The 14,869-nt window shown below is 38.9% G+C and overlaps 1 protein-coding gene across 1 annotated transcript in view; it reads left to right on the plus strand.

Moving 5' to 3' along the window:
* The first annotated feature begins 7,002 nt into the window (after positions 1 to 7,002).
* ASB9 (ankyrin repeat and SOCS box containing 9) overlaps positions 7,003 to 14,869 on the plus strand; it is a 36,202-nt gene continuing 28,335 nt past the window's right edge. Inside the window, exon 1 of the mRNA XM_079123260.1 lies at positions 7,003 to 7,287. Coding sequence (XP_078979386.1) covers positions 7,194 to 7,287 — 94 coding nt within the window. The 5' untranslated portion in view covers positions 7,003 to 7,193. The remainder of the gene's footprint in view (positions 7,288 to 14,869) is intronic.

Here is a 14,869-nt window from a genome sequence, read left to right on the forward strand (position 1 = left end):
CTAGAATATTCAAACTGCTTATGGCTCCAAGGGATTTGAGGTTTTGCTGTTCTATTGTTTTCTGAAACTTCAGACCATGGATATTGCAAGTCATTTGTACAGAGTCCCAACTATGCTGTGTGTCAATATCCCAATCCTGAACTACGTCCTGAGAGACCACACATCAGAACATATCTGGTAGTCTAGGTTCTTGCATCTTGAGTGGTGTTGATGTCTTATGATTTATGAATGAAAGTACTGTATTGGACACAAGATCATCTTTAAATTTCCTTCAATAGTCCTACATAGTCCTACATAAATTTCCTTCCTAAATAGTCCTACATTCTATTAACCTATATTTAGACCATCAGACTGGTCATCTGGTTTTTATGGGATATTTTGCCTGCAGTTTGAGGTTCTTAAATCATGAATACAGAGTATAACATTTTTATAGTATGTAGTATGTTTTACTTCCAAAACAGTATATATATATATATATATATATATATTTTTTTTTTTTTTTTTTTTTTTTTTTTACTTTTTCAGTCATATTTGAAGTACACTAGGATTTATATTCAAAGTGCTCCAGGATAAATTCTCAATTTGTTCAACACACTTTACCCAGCATCTATTATGTGCTGGGTGTTGTGGAAGAGTGTGAAAGACAAGACGGTTGTCCTTGAAAAACGTATGCATTAGCGATACAAGGAATAAACAATACATAAATATATAACATCAGGTCGCAATGTACATAATATCTGTTAGTCAATTTTTACTGTTAATCTTAAGTGACTTTTTCTAGTGTTTTTTCAGTATAGTAGTCCCCTCTTATCTGCAGGTAAGATATTCTAAGTCCTCCAATGGATATTCAAACCATGGATACTACCATATCCAATATATACTGATTTTTCCTACACATACCTGTATATGTACATATCTATGATAAAATTTAATTTATGAATTAGGTACAATAGGAGATCACCAATGATAATAGTAAAATAGAACAATTATAACAATATATTATAATAAAATTATGTGAATGTGGCCCTACTCTGTCTTTCTCAAAATTTCTCACTGTACTGTACTCACTTCTTCCTGGTGGTGATGTGAGATGATACAATGCCTGTGTGATGAGACAGAGTGAGGAGACTGATAGAGGCATTGTGACATGGTGTTAGGCTACTGTGTAAGGGTTACCTGAACACAAGCACTGTGACACTGCCACAGTTGATCTGAGAATCAAGATGACTACACAGTGATTGATAGGGATGAGATGGCAGGGTGTTGGGTATAGTGTGAATATGCTGGACAATTCGATGATTCTTGATGTGGGCAGGACAGAGCAGGATGGCATAAGATTTCACCAGGCCACTCAGAATGGTGTGTAATTTAAAATTTATGAGTTCTTTATTTCTGAAATTTTTTGTTTAATATTTTCAGACTATGCTTGATCCAGGGTAACTGAAACTACGAAGAGTGAAACTGTGGGTAAGGGGACTACTGTACCCCATGTGTCTTTTATTTCTTTGCCTGATTTAATGTTAGTATCTTATTAAATTATTTTTGATGCTTACTTTTCTTATAAACCTTATTGCAATGATATTTAAAGTCTCAAACCTTTTGATAAAATCCTTTTAAATGATTGTATCATATTCCTTAACATTTTTCAACTTGTATACCTAGATTATTTCTAATTCTTTCTTCTATAGATAAAACTTTCATAAAGTTTATTTTTAAATAAGTCTTTAAAAATGAAGGATTTCTTAGGAGATTTCTAGAAGTGGGATTTATATACTGAAAAACTATTTCAAATAATATCTTATTTATTTATTTATTTAAATATTTTTCTTAGCTGTCGAGGGATCTTTTTTTTTTTTATTTATATGTGGTGCTGACTATGGGCCTCACACATGCCAGGCAAGCACTCTACCACTGAGCCACAATTCTAGCCCCAAATAATATTTATTTTATTGATTATTTTTAGTTATACATAACAGTAGAATCCATTTTAATGTAATTATACTAGCATGGAATTTATCTTGTTCTAATTCAGTCCCCAGTACCTCTTCTTCCCTTTCCCTCTCCCCCCTGCCCCCTTCCCTCTTGATCTTTCTACCACTTACCCATAGTTATTTTTAATTAATTTCTTGCAGATGTACATGATGGTGAGATTCACTGTGGTGTATTCCTATATGTACCTAGGAAACTTATGCCATATTCATTCCACACTTTCCTTTTCCCATTCTACTTCCCTTCCCTTCACTCCCCTTTGTTTAGTTTAATGTAATTTAAAATATGTACACAATAAATAATTTTAGGGGAAAAATCCTTCGATAACTAAGTCAGTACCCAATATTATCTGTCTATATACTTCCCCCCTCTCTATGTGGATAGACATGCACCTCTCTCTCTCTCTCTCTCTCTCTCTCTCTCTCTATATATATATATATATATATATATATATATATATACTTATTTATATATGTGATAGACAGATGGTATATATATATACACCTTCTGTCACTTATGACTCCATTGTCTGCCTTGACCCATTATTTTAAAGAAATAAGCTTGCTTGTAGCTTGTATCAATTGAATATTTTAACCTCAATGCTTTCAAAATCCCTAAAATTATTTAAATGTTTGGGTATGTCATTCGGCATTGCTAATTTTGTGTTCATTTTATTAAAGAATTATTTCTCCTAAAGTAATTTTCTTCCCTGATATTTCTAACACTGCCATGTCAAATAAACATGAGATTTGTGGATGACTTTTTTCAGTAACAATGTTGATTGCTCAGAAGATTTGTGCATAGAGCACAAAGAGAATAGCTGACACTTCAGAGACATGGCCCAAAGCTGCCATGGTGAGGGATGAATCAATGAGTAACCACAGCTTGTCAGGGAAGGATGCTCTCTGCACTGGCGGACCTCATATTTTCTCCCATCACAAATCACTGCCAAGGTCTGCTCTTGCATGAATGTTTTCCATTTGCATATGGAATATATCATGTCCTTCCCTTAGCAGAATCTGTACCAGAACAAATACATGGGGCACACTGGGAATAGCAGTTTCCTATCCTAACCTGTATAAAACATATCTGGTTTTAATTTCCATTTACTAATTTTTCTTCCCTTACCATTGTTATATCTTTAAAAGCTTTCAGCTTACAGAAAAATTACAAGAATAGCACAATGAATATCTTTGGTCCATCATCTCAATTCACAGTGTTAGCATTTTGCCACATTTGATTCTCTTTTGATGTATTCATGTATGGATGCACACATACACATGTATACATATATATATACACATGAGCACATGCATCTATATAGCATATTTGTATGTGTGAATCCATATATAATTAATACATATGCGTATATGTTTTAGTGAACTATTTGTAAGTTGCAGGCATCACGATTCTTCACCAGGGCTAGGATCAAGATGAGGTGAGTAAGGCAAAACACTTTAGCAGGCAAGGTCAGTATTTTCTTATGGCAAAAAGCCCATGATAGCCTAAAGATCACAAATTTTAATAAAGGCAGAGGTTGGTTGTTTTATGACCCTGCATTGTTGTGCAATGAGAAGTGCTTCCAATCAGCCCATGTTTCTGGGATATGTGGCCTTTACATTCACGAGGAATGACAATGCCATGCAAACAGATTGAGCACCCCAGGTTTTGTATCTACTCATGTGTTTTGAAAAAAAAAATTTTTGTAGATGTAGATTGACAGAATGCCTTTATTTTGTTTTTATGTGGTGCTAGGGATTGAGCCCTGTGCCTCACACATGCTAGGCAAGCACTCTGCCACTGAGCTACAGCCTCAGCCCTACTCATGTGTTTTGACTATAAAACTTGCATTGACTTATTCAATCTGGTGCAGAACGTGTAGACAGGGACCCATTTCCCCTTGGCCTCACAATCCAATATGGCTCTCTGCACCCAGAACTTTATCGTGCATCTCCTAAGAGCATGTTTAGAAATTCTCCCAAAGAACCATGGCGCGGTGGTCATCTAGTGACCCCCAGTTATCCGATATGCATCTGCCTTTACATTTCCACAACTGTGGCATTCATGTCCTTTCTGTCTCTTGCCACCATCAGGATCTGGTCAAGGATCAGATCAAGGATCATCCACTGATCTTAGTTATCAAGTCTCCTTATTCTCCTCTAGTCTAGAAAGCTTCCCCTCCCCACTTTTGTCTTCCCCACTGTTGGCACTTTTGGAGAGTCCAGGCTCATCATTAGGTAGACTCTCTCCTTCTTAGTTTGACTGTTTGTTTCTCCAAGAACACCACATTATTCCAGATTGTTTTTTCAAAAAAACACTTCTTTGTTTGAATCTCACTGTACTGTTCCTGGGAGTGATTGCTCTCTAAAGTAGCATCAGATACTCAGCATACACAGCCAGTTCTGCAAGAACAACGGATGTAGATAGAAGTTTTGCCTGAGAAGCAGAGTTCCCAATTATCAGAGATGTGTACCTCTTAGGTTTTAAAGGGTTTGTGCTAGAAAAAATGCCAGCTGGATCAACTTTGACTAATTGGAAGTGACTTTCAAGGCTTCCCAAGGCCTTGGGAGGGAAGAACTTGTAATCTGTGAGTGAGGTGTGCCTTGGCCAGCTAAGCGAGGGTGGGCAGAGGCACTGGCTCATGTGAACACTGCTCCTGGTAAGGAGTGATTGTGTCCTTACCATCTCCTGCAGCCTGTCATTCTTTTTCCTTATCTAACCTGCATCAATTTCACCAAACATACAGACCCACAGTGACAAACACAAGGGCCAACTAGAAATTATTAAGATTGCTATTCTCTATGGTTTGTGGTAAGCCACCCTATAATCACAGCTTATATGCTTTATCCTCATATTAATTCTTAAAAATGCATGGAGAACTTTTGTAACTGTGCTTAAACATTAAACAGTTAAAAAAAATCCAGTTCCCATCCTCCTGTTCACTATGGTGATCAACATTATAAATGTAAATGAGAAAAGCTGGTGAATGCCCTCCCAGGTACTAGGGCAACAACCTGGAAATTTTCTCTATTGTCATTTTGGAACTTAAATTTGAATATGGGAAAATCTTTTCTTCTTGGAATTGGATTAAAAGTAAATAAAGAAGCTGAACTGTGAAGATTTTACTAGGAAAAAAATGGTGATGGTATCCAGTTTCCCCTTCACACTCCTCTGTTTTAACTCCTAATCCAGTCTATACTGGGAGTAATATTCTTACTCTCTGCCAAATACAAGTTTAAGTTTATAGTTCTTCGAGTCTTTCCAGAAAGAGTACTGAAGAATTTGTATGCTTATGGCCTTCTCAGTTAATTCTGCAAATAGAGATGGAGGGCAATTTGGCAGTGTTTATCCCAATTTTAAATGAGCAGACTTTAAAAAAAAATTAAAATTGGTACTGAGATCATTACAGATTCACAGGCAGTTCTAAGAAATAATATAAACAGCCTCCTTGTACACTTAGATCACTTTGCCCCAATGGTAACTTTTTGTAAAATTACAGTACAATATCACAATCAGAAATAAGCATTCATATAATCTACTGATCTTTTTCAGAATTCACCAGTTTATCTTGTGTTCATTCCTATGTGTGTGTGTGTGTGTGTGTGTGTGTGTGTGTGCATGTGCATATAGTTCCACATAATTTATCCCATGTGCATGAGCACACCTTTGACTCAGCATTTCCACTCTTGGGAATCTCTCTGAAAATACTTACATGTGTGCACAAAGCGATGTGTACAAAAATATGAACTGCAGTTATTTTTATAGGAGTAAAAGAAATGGTAACATTCTGCTTGCTTTGCTAGGAGAATAAATAAATACTTCTGGCACAATATGGAATGCAGTAGTGAATAAAGAAAGGAACATAGCTGTATAAACTGAAAAGGAAATGTTTCCCAAACAAAATAAGTGTAAAAAGCATAGAACAGCATAATAATATAATTTTAAGTGAAAATGTGAAGTAATAGAGGGGTGTGTGTGTGTGTGTGTGTGTGTGTGTGTGTGGTGTGTGAGCACACATGTGTGTTTAGATGCTCAGGATATATATCTATACATGCACAGAAATGCATTGAAAAATATGGAGAATGTGCTTCAAACTGTTCACGGTGTGTACTAAAGATTTCAATTGAGGATTCATATGTCTGAAACAGTAAGGCTTCATTTTTGGCATTAAAACAAATCCACAATCATTTCACAGACAGCAGATGCTTGAGAGTAAACTCAAAGCCTTCCTCCACTGGGATGAAAAATCGTCTTCCACATGGAAGAGAGGAGGGTAAGAATTTAGGGGTGGCCATCAACCTAGGCCAGCACCCAGGGGTGTGGTGGAAAAATGGAAATTGAAAAGTCACACACACAGAAAGCTTATGTATTTTGTATAGGCAAATTGATAAAATCTTAACAAAATAATATTTTTATAATTAACAATTGAAAACGGAAGGTCTCTTCCACACCCCATGCCATCTAGGGATCCACTATTCCAATGGAAAATTTTCACTGTTTATCTAGAAGTTAAAATGTGTGGAGGAAGGGTGAAATAGGACATTTAATGAAATTCTTGCAGCTGAAAGGAAGAAAACAGAAGTTCTTTCCAAATCCTGCATTTTTGTAACATATAGACACATTTTTCCATAAGACACTCCCAGCAAAATTGAAACCACATGTGCAGATGGCCAGGGCGTGCTGTGCATATTACTGTGCAAGCAATTCACAAGGCTGCTGCAAAACCAGCTTTCTCAGCTCTTGGGTGCTGGGGCTTGTCTCAACACCAAGAAGCCCCCAAGTAGCAAACAAATCTGCAGAGTGAGCAACTTTGCAGTAAGGGAGCTGTTTCCTTCACTCCCCCTTACCCTGTTCCCTTCATCCTCCAAAAGTTACAAACTAAGTTTCCTTCCTGATAAACTCCAAGGCTTCCTCACTGATTGGTCTCAGTTTTGGAAAGGACGTGACATCAGCAGTTTTGCAGACTTAGGGCTGGGGGGCTGATGTGGGCTTTGGCCAGACTGCAGCCAGCTAGGTGGTGTGTGTGTGTGCACTCGCCCGTTTCTGACCACAGGTACTCTTCTCTGCTGCAGACAGTCTGACCAGGACTTGTGCAGTTCAGCCAGCCACAGAACTGGAATTTCCCAGAGCATGAGGTGCATGGAATTTGGACTTCACTGAGCAACTGAAGTGGAACGTGGAGCTTGCTGGTCCAGGAGAGCACCATGGATGGCGAACAAGGGGGCAAGAATGGCAGCAAGCCCCTGGGGCCAGGAAGCTATCCTGACACCAGGCTCCTTTCAAACCCATTGATGGGGGGTGAGTCTTAGGGGCTGTGAAATCAGGGTGCTGGGGAGGGTGGCCAACATGCTTAGGAGAGAAGAGGGCTGGTGGTTTCAGTTGGTACATTTGAGATGTGCCCAGGGTGCAGTTGCTGGACAGAAGTCCACAGCTTGCTGGTATAGGTCCTTGATGTGGTTTTCAAAAATGTGTACAGCTCTACTTGAAGTGTCCTATTGATGATACAAATTTAATTGTCAGAGATTATTCTCCAGTAAAAACTATAGCTCAAAAGAATCATTCCTTGGGGGTCAAATGCATTACTTACTGGATTAGATGATTAATTTATAAATTAAGAAAAAGTTGAATTCTAAAATAATTCTTTTATTTAAAGGTCTTAGGTAGTTCAGTAGTAGTAGAGTGAGTGCTTTGCATGCATGAGGGCCTTGGTTCAATCCCCTGTACTGCAAAACAAACTCAATAAACAAACAAACATAACCAGTGAAAAGGTTTTGAATAGTTAGCATTTAGTTGAGGGATGAGTTTATAAATGATGTTCAAACACTGAGCATTGATTGATTCACTTTAAAAGGAGAGTTTTTTTCCACTTTGAAGAGGTGTTTTACAGGTATGAGTCTCATCTGTCAGAAGGTGTTTTTACCTATGTATAGAATCCCACACGTCAGGGCACTGTCACTGTCTTGTGAGCATTCAGCAGGTGCTTTCTGCCTGAAAGGATTCTGAAAAATGGGTTTAAGCATTTGAGGATAGATTATAACATTCAATTTGCAATTCTATTCCTGACACTGGTAGGCTGCTCACAATATTTTTTCAATCAGGGGACAAAAAACAGGGACTCTGAAGTCAGCAAAGACTTATTAATCTCCTACTGCACAAGCACTGGAACAAATAAAATACAAAGTGCATTCCCTCTGACTGATTGAGCAGAGAAATCTGCTCACTCATTCATTTATTTATTCAATTTTACTCATAAAATAAGCAGAACACTCAATGGTGAATAGGCTTTGCATCCACAAAGGCAAAACTGAATTAGTCAGTGGATACATTGAGCACAAATTTGAAGTATTAGGAAAGCAGTGTGGCACCAAGAATCACATTTTAAAAAGAACTGTTAAATATGTTTTTAAGCAAACCAATCACTACAGAAAAGGATCAGTAATTTGGTTGATTTCTACACAATTATTTTACACCTAAGTATTACGTTTATTTTCATTTCCATGTGGGAAAGAGGAACTAGCCACTTTTCACTGGCCAAGGTTTCTGAAAGGTCCCAATCCAATGCTGGTTGCAGCAGGAGGAGTGGGTTGAGGTGGGGAAGTGTTATACTCAAAGGTGTGTTGCTTAGAAAGTGAACACGTTGTTATAGCTAGAATGCAGAACGTCTCAGGGAGTCTAGTGAGGACAAATTTGGAGAGATGGAACCATATGATGAGGCTTTAAAAACTAGGTGGAGGAGTTTAACCTTCATGAGTCAGGGAGTTGGCAGCCCTTGATAGTTCTGGGGCAGAGACCTGGCAATAATCAAGGCTGTAAGTAAACAAATTGAGTAGCTATAGTCAGGATAGACTGTGGTGGCATCCCAGGAGATTACTGCACTAATGCTCTGGTTCTCAAACTTGTGTGTCTCAACTTCAACTGGATAGGTTGCTAAAATGCAGGTGGTGAAGCTTCTGATGAATTGGTAGGTCTGGGGAGAGGCCTGGGAATATTCATTCACAACAAACTCCAAGGTGATGCTGATGGAGATGGTCAGAGAACCTACTACACTAATCTAAGCATAGAAATTTACATTTGGAACAAAGTTTGGAAATGATAGAAAAAGGGTGATAATTTCAAAGGAAAGAATAATCAGGCTATGCTGCTTAATTAAATACAAGGGCTCAAAGATAAAAGTCAGTCCCAAATGATAAAGTTTTCAAGCCTAAATTATTGTGAGATAGGAGAGCCTGATAAAAGGCAAGTTGGGAAGGAAAGTTAGCTTTGGAGTGGAGTGAGGAAGGGAAGATGTCAGCCCTAAAGAAGAATGAAATTATGGCATTTGCTGGTAAATGGATGGAACTGGAGAACATCATGCTTAAGTGAAGTAAGCCAGTCTCTAAAAACTGAAGGCTAAATGTTCTCTCTAATATGTGGATGCTAACACACAATGAAGGCGGTGGGGGGGGCGGAGGGGGTGGAGAATAGAAGTTCATTGGATTAGACAAAGGGACTGAAGGGATGGGAGGAGGGATGGGAACAGGAAAGACAGTAGAATGAATTGGACATAGCTTTCCTATGTTCATATGTGAATACGTGACCAGTGTAACTCCACATCATGTACAACCACGAGACTGGGAAGTTATATTCCATATATGTATAATATGTAAAAATACACTCCACTCTCATGTATATCTAACAAGAACAAATAAATAAAAGAAAAAAAAAGTACTAATAACCCTGCTGTATGCACAGCATGATGATACAAGACTGAGATTGGGAAAAATACAGGTTGGGAGTCAGACCTCAGAATGTTTTGCACAAGGGCTGTGGTTGAAAGTCAGTGAAAGAACAAATTTTCTGATGGCCAAGAGCTGAGAGCCAAGGATTAAGCCCTGGGACAGACCCCTGGTTAAGGATAGGGAACCAGTGAGTTGGCAGGGAAGCAGGAAGAGACTCCAGATGTTGTAATTCCACAGGGACTAAAGGAAGGAAAGTTTTCAAAGAATTGGAAATCAAAGGATAGATTCCTGGACACCTCTGCTTTTTTTACCTCCTTCTCTGAATCAGACTGACACACTCCTACTCATACCTTCCACACCCAGCCAGGCAACTGCTCCCATGAAGCAAGTCCTCTTAGTCCTTCTCCCTGTTCCTATTATGTGGAGTCATTCTCTGCTTTGCACTAGTCTTGCACTTGGGATAAAACCCCAGTTATAGCTGGTTACATTTGTTTATGCTTCTGAAGTTTTGACCTTGGTGAAGTGTGGAATGTGGAACACTCAGAGTGCTGTTTCCAAATTGCCACCCAGAGAAACTCAACTCTGCTGAAGCATGTCCCCTGGCACAAGGGTAAATCAGAGGGAAAATGGGGCCCAGGACAATAGTTCATCTTGGGGAATTTTACTGTTCCCATCTTCACCTGCAGGGTTTTTTTTCTCTGCCTCCTTGGCAGAGAAAAAAGGCTGTGAATATGGGCAGCCAACTCTATAGAGAATTTTTTTAATGCTCAACTTTCCTGTCCCAGGAGCAAGGAAAGAATATCTTTTTTTTTTTTTTCCTGAAAGTACCTTGTTATGAGTTAAATTGTGTCCCCAGAAAGAAATCCTAACACTCTATACCACAGAATGGGTTATTTGGAAATAGGGTCATTGTGGATGTAATCAGTTAAAATGAAGTTGTACTGGTGTAGAATGGTCCCTTAATTCCACATTACTGGTATTTTTATAAGACATGGAGAAGATACATAAAGGGAGAATGCTGTGTAATCACAGGGGCAGAGGTTGGAGTGAAGCATCTACAAAGCCAAGGAATGTCAAGGATGAGTGTCCATTGCCAGAAGCTGGAGGAGGTCAGGAAGGATTCCTCCCTAGAGCCTTGGAGAGAGTATAGTCTTGCTGACACTTTGATTTCAGACTTCTAATCCCTGGAACTGTGAGATAATACAGTTCTATTGTCTTAGGTCACTTAGTTTGTGGTACTTTTTTATGGCTTTCCTAGGAAACTAATTCATACCTAGTCCATAGACACTTTGGAAAATAATAACCATCATAACCCAACCAAACACATAACCACTCTTCCCACTTTCAGTGTCTAACCTTTGGATTTTTGCCTGTAAGCTCACAACTGTAAGAGGTAATTTCTCTCTTTTTTTCACCATATTGAGCCACCCTGTAGACTTTTCACATTTAAACAGAAAACAGCTAAGAACAGGCATTGAATGGAAAAAAATTCATTCTCTTATGGTGAATCTTAAATATTGGTGCACCTCAGCAGGGGAAAGTTTTCTGAGGGAAACCTGTCAGTTAAACAGAATAGGTGAAAATGAGATTCCTATGGAGAATGGAGAGATAGTGAGTGAGCATCTGGATGATGCAACTGGGAAAAGAATTGCAGTGGGAAGGTGCAACTTGCCCAGGAGTTGTCTCAGTGGGCCTTTCTCTATCCCTCGTTCTGACTTTGAGACTCTATTTCTCTTTTTATCCTGGAATCAAATTAAAGTCCACTGTGATTATAAACACAACACCCAGATCCTCTCCAATGTTGAGTCATTCCATCGAACCCATCATTATCATGTTCCAAAAACTGGAGGCGAAAGTGCCCATCCCCTCAGAACAAACCAAAAGAGAGGTCTTTTCTCCTCCTGACCTTGCAAAATGTTTCCCGAGATGGATAGATTTATGCTGCTGCCCAGCATTCGCTCGGGCTTTCAGCTTGGTTAATAGCTCTTTTGCAATGTACCAATTAGTGTATTTTAAATCTCTCCTGAATTAATGGAAATTTTAGAAATCATTCCAGAAAGTGCAATAAAAATGAAATATCAGCCTTCCTAATGTGCAGTAGGTTTGATGGAGACACGAGTTTCTTAAAAAAGGTAAGTTTAATGGCACCAATTGGAGGACTTGTGGAGTAGTTTTGTTATGAGAGCTCCCTGCCCCATTTTACCTATGTAATACACTACTGGATCCATGGTGCTGCCAGTGACCTCATTTTTCAACTATTTTTTGACAGAAAAACTAATAAACCATGGCTAAAATAGTTCTGAGAATACTTAGTATGTGTCAAGGGCTTGTATACCGTGTTACATGTATATAATGACCCTCAAGTTTCAAAGACTTTGGTGGAGTCAATGGAAAAGAGTATTGTAATCTTCAACCTCCCCTTTATCTATCAGTCTCCTACTGTGAGCATCATCCATATTTTGGCAGGAAAACTAGGTCCCCTTTTCTGCATGGTCGGCTCTTTCCAGCTGTCAGTTAGCAGGAAGGTAGGTGAGGCTACTTCTGGTCTTAACTAGACCTGTGATGAGCCTACAGCTCATTGCCTGCTTGAAGGATAGGCTCTGGAAAACGCTGGGGGAGCACTAGGTCCTGCCAGGCTGATTTAATCAGCTTTCATGCTGCTGTGACTAAAAGACCTGACCAGAACAACTGCAGAGGAGGAAAAGTTTATTTGGGGGCTCATGGTTTCAGAAGTTTCAATCCATAGAGAGCCAGCTCCATTTCTCAGGGCTTGAGGTGAGGTAGAACAACATGGTGGGAGAGTGTGATGGAGGGAAACAGATCACATGATGATCAGAAATCAGGTAGAGCAACTCCACTCACCAGATACCAAATCTATACCCCAAAGACATGCCACAGATGCCCACCTCCTCCAGCCACACCGTACTCACCTTCAGTTACCACCTGGTTAATCCCAGCAGGGGGTTAATCTACTGATTTGGTAAAGGCTCTCATAACCAATCATTTCTCCTCTAAACCTTCTTTCATTGTCTCACACGTGATCTTTCGGGGGAAACCTTACATCCAAACCATAACGCAGGCAGAACCTCATTTGAATTTCACAAGGTGCGAACCTCTGCTATCTTTTCACTGTTTTCCAGAGCAAAGGGGAGCCTATGGACTAATCTGTGTGGCCAATTGTGGTGTTTGCTAAACTGTATATGTGTGTTTGTGTGTGCCCATGCATGTTGCACGAGCACACACAATCTATGCGCTCTAAATGTTAGAAAAGTATTAATCTATCCATTGTCACTATTTCAGGTTTTAGCACAATCATTCGATTTGTTCTGAGACCTGCCGAGGGTAAAGTTCTTATATAAACATGAGATGGATTGAGGCTTCGCAAGAACCCATGCTTTTCTTTTTCGGCAGTAGCATAGGATATACTGTGACAGGCCTAAGAAACCCTAAACCAAAATGACTTTTAAGTTAGGAGAGGAAGCTCTGCCCTGTACATTACTGATGGGAATATAAAGTGGAATATAATTTCAAAAGGCTAAACATTGTGTTACCATTATCTTATAGCAGTTCCACTCTTAGGTATATACACAAGAGAATTGAAACATACAGCTACCAAAAAAGTTGTACATGAATGTTTATAGCAGCATTATTAATAACACCCCCAAATTGGAAACAACACAAACTTCCATCAACTGATGGATGAATAAATAAAATGTGGTCATCCATACACTATTTAAGCAAAGAAGGGATGAAGTATTAATATATGCTATAATGTGGATGAACCTTGAAACATTATGCCACACGAAAGAAGCCAGTCATAAAGGAACACACATTGTATGGTTCTGATTACATGAAATTTTAAGAATAAGCAAATCCACAAGGACAGAAAATAGATCAATGGTTGCCAGGGCCTGAGGGAAGTGGAAATGTGGAGTGAATGTTAATGGGCATGGGATTTCATTTTGGGGTGATGAAAATGTTCTAGAATTGATTGTGGTATTGGTTGCACAACTCTGTGAATGTAATGAAAAGCAGTGAATTGTACACTTTAAATGGGAAAATTATATAGGATGTGAATTATAGCTCAATGGAGCTGTTAGCTAGCTAGCTAGCTAGCTAGCTTAGAGGCATTGGTATTGTCAGCCCCTTACTATGTGCACCAAGACAACCCTCTGTACTTCTCAGAAAGACACAGGCTGTCTGCTCTGCAGATACTACCTTCTCTGTGTGTGCAAAACATCAGGTAGCTTTTGTTTTTCTCTTGAAAAAGTACATGATTCTTAATTTTCCCTAAATAGGAGAAATAATGGTTTGATCATGAATGAGTAGAAAATAAACCCCATTTTTGTTTATTAATAATATAATTGTAACATTTTCATGACATCTGAACAATTACAACTTAGGACCCAAGAATACTGCTTGGACTGTTTAGACTGTCAGCTCTAATAATCTTAGTAGCTTTAAGGAAGAGGAGCACATGCCAGTGGCTTGGGAGACTGAGGCAGGAGGATCATGAATTCAAAGCCAGCCTCAGCAAAAGTGAGGTGCTAAGCAACTCAGTGAGACCCTGTCTCTAAATAAAAAATACAAAATAGGGCTGGGGATGTGGCTCAGTGGCCGAGTGCCCCTGAGTTCAATTCCTGGTACCCCCACCTCCCAAAAAATGAAGGTTGAGGAGGGTGGCAGCTCTATTTCTTAGCAGCTGAGCACTTGGAAGAAAAAAATGGACTAATCATCACACATAGTGATCCATTAGGATGCACTTGTAAACCTGCTTAAAACCAATTTTCAAAACCTTTCTTAATTTTTGGTTCTTTCTTCTTGCTCAGGATTTTGTGTGAATGATATTTTGCACTATCAGGACCAATGAGTGGACTCAGTTGTCCTTTTAATTCTAATTGGGAGCTAAATCTTTCCATATCTCTAGTCTGGAATTTAGATTCCAAGTCCTAGAAATGGCACTATTATTACTGAATTAGGAATGTAAAAGAATGCTGTGAGACATTCATTGAATGTCTATTGAGCATAAGAATTTGGAGGTGGGAAAAGTCATTTCACTTAAGATACCTTGCCCTAAGATCTTAGTGAACTCACAAAGAAAGCACTGCATGGGCATGTGTAGGTGGCCTCACTTCGCTTCTTTTTATGTACTCAATGCTTAA

This window comes from Sciurus vulgaris, assembly GCF_902686455.1.
Source record: "Sciurus vulgaris genome assembly, chromosome: X".
In the NCBI taxonomy this organism is placed as follows: domain Eukaryota; kingdom Metazoa; phylum Chordata; class Mammalia; order Rodentia; family Sciuridae; genus Sciurus; species Sciurus vulgaris.